At 39.1% G+C, this 1399-nt stretch overlaps 1 protein-coding gene across 1 annotated transcript; it reads right to left on the minus strand.

Annotated features, from left to right (window-relative positions):
- Nucleotides 1-129: 129 nt before the first annotated feature.
- On the minus strand, nucleotides 130-1329 carry LOC112095404 (transcription factor PERIANTHIA-like; the record flags this gene model as incomplete). The annotated part of the gene is made up of 4 exons (XM_024177332.1): nucleotides 130-375; nucleotides 464-735; nucleotides 1058-1115; nucleotides 1252-1329. Coding segments are annotated over 4 exons (654 nt in total), but the record flags the coding sequence as incomplete, so codon positions are not given.
- Nucleotides 1330-1399: the final 70 nt, after the last annotated feature.

Consider the following 1399-nt stretch of genomic DNA (forward strand, 5'->3'; position numbering starts at 1 on the left):
ATAATCTGATATAGTTCGAACACAATCTCACACTTACAAACTATCTCACCAGTGGGATTTTTTCCCTACCCTATCACAGTATTCTCCATTTTTTTAACACATGACATGCTAATAAAAGTTGAGTCATACCTGGTAAAGGAAGTTCTCCAGTGTGGCAAGTTTTCCCATGGCGATAGCCATTTGGCCCATGTAGTCGGCGACATTTCCCGATCCAGCAGGCCCAAGAGTAGTTGAGGAAAGGGTTTCCACAAGGGATTGCTGGAGAGCTTCCATGCCTTGTGACAAGGCATCTTCGGCTTGTTGAGAAGATTGCTGCAGATTACATATGCCCATCAACTGTTGATCCGTTAAAGGCTCAAGGTGGTTCCCAAGTATCTGAATCTCCAACATAAGAAACAATCAAACAAAAAACCATAAGCAAAATGATAATTGAATAAAAAAAAAGAGGGAAGAAAAAGACTACCTTTAGAACTTCAGATGAACGAAATCCGCCTAACCACATGAAACACCTCTCAGCGGGGGTCTTCCACATGCCAGAGAGCATGTGGAACACATCAGCCTTGGCTCCAATGGTCTTCAGCCTGAATAGTTCGTCGTAGTGGGACATCACTCCGTCGACAAGAACATGCAATTCATTGTCGCCCATATGAGAATTTACAGCTGATCTTAGATCATTTACCAACCGCTGATTTTCGTCAAGCCAGCGTGTGTAGTCCAAGTCAAATGTAAGCGCCCCTGGAAATTGAAATTGTGAAACCATGTGACAAGGTGCAACACATTCTCCGTAGTGTATGAAGGTCAAGTATTGCTCAGGGAATGAGTTCATCCAAAGGACTTAAAAGGATTAGAGCACAAAACAAAGTCGTAATTCTTTTAGAAAGCTATTTTACATCTGAGAAATATGCAAAGTTCAAATACTAAACTTTTCAGCGATACAAGAATTTGATCAGCCAATTTCAACTTTCCAACTGACAAACTTTTTCAATGTTTTCTAACTCACAAGAACACTGAAAACTGAAGATTCTAATGAAAGATGCACAACCATTCAAATACGCACCATTTCCAACCATTAACTGATTGTGATCACCTGAAAATCCAGATGCAATAAACATACCCTGCATTGGAATATCAAATCCAAGAAGGAAAGAGTTTTAACTATGACAGAGAGATATAATAACAATGATAATGATAATAATAATAGTAATAATAATAACGACACGAATAATTAAGAGAAATCTTAAAATCGTGTACCTGCTGCCGTGCTCGTTGAAGCTCTTGCTCTAGTTGCGAAAGCCTAAGTCGACTATTCTCCAGCTGCTGAACATAAGCCTATCCAAAACCAAAACCTATAAATGATCCAAATATGTTCCATTCATTAACTTAAGACATTCCCATTTTT

The sequence above is a fragment of the Morus notabilis genome, unplaced genomic scaffold (assembly GCF_000414095.1).
Source record: "Morus notabilis unplaced genomic scaffold, ASM41409v2 Scaffold10466, whole genome shotgun sequence".
Taxonomy (NCBI): Eukaryota; Viridiplantae; Streptophyta; class Magnoliopsida; order Rosales; family Moraceae; genus Morus; species Morus notabilis.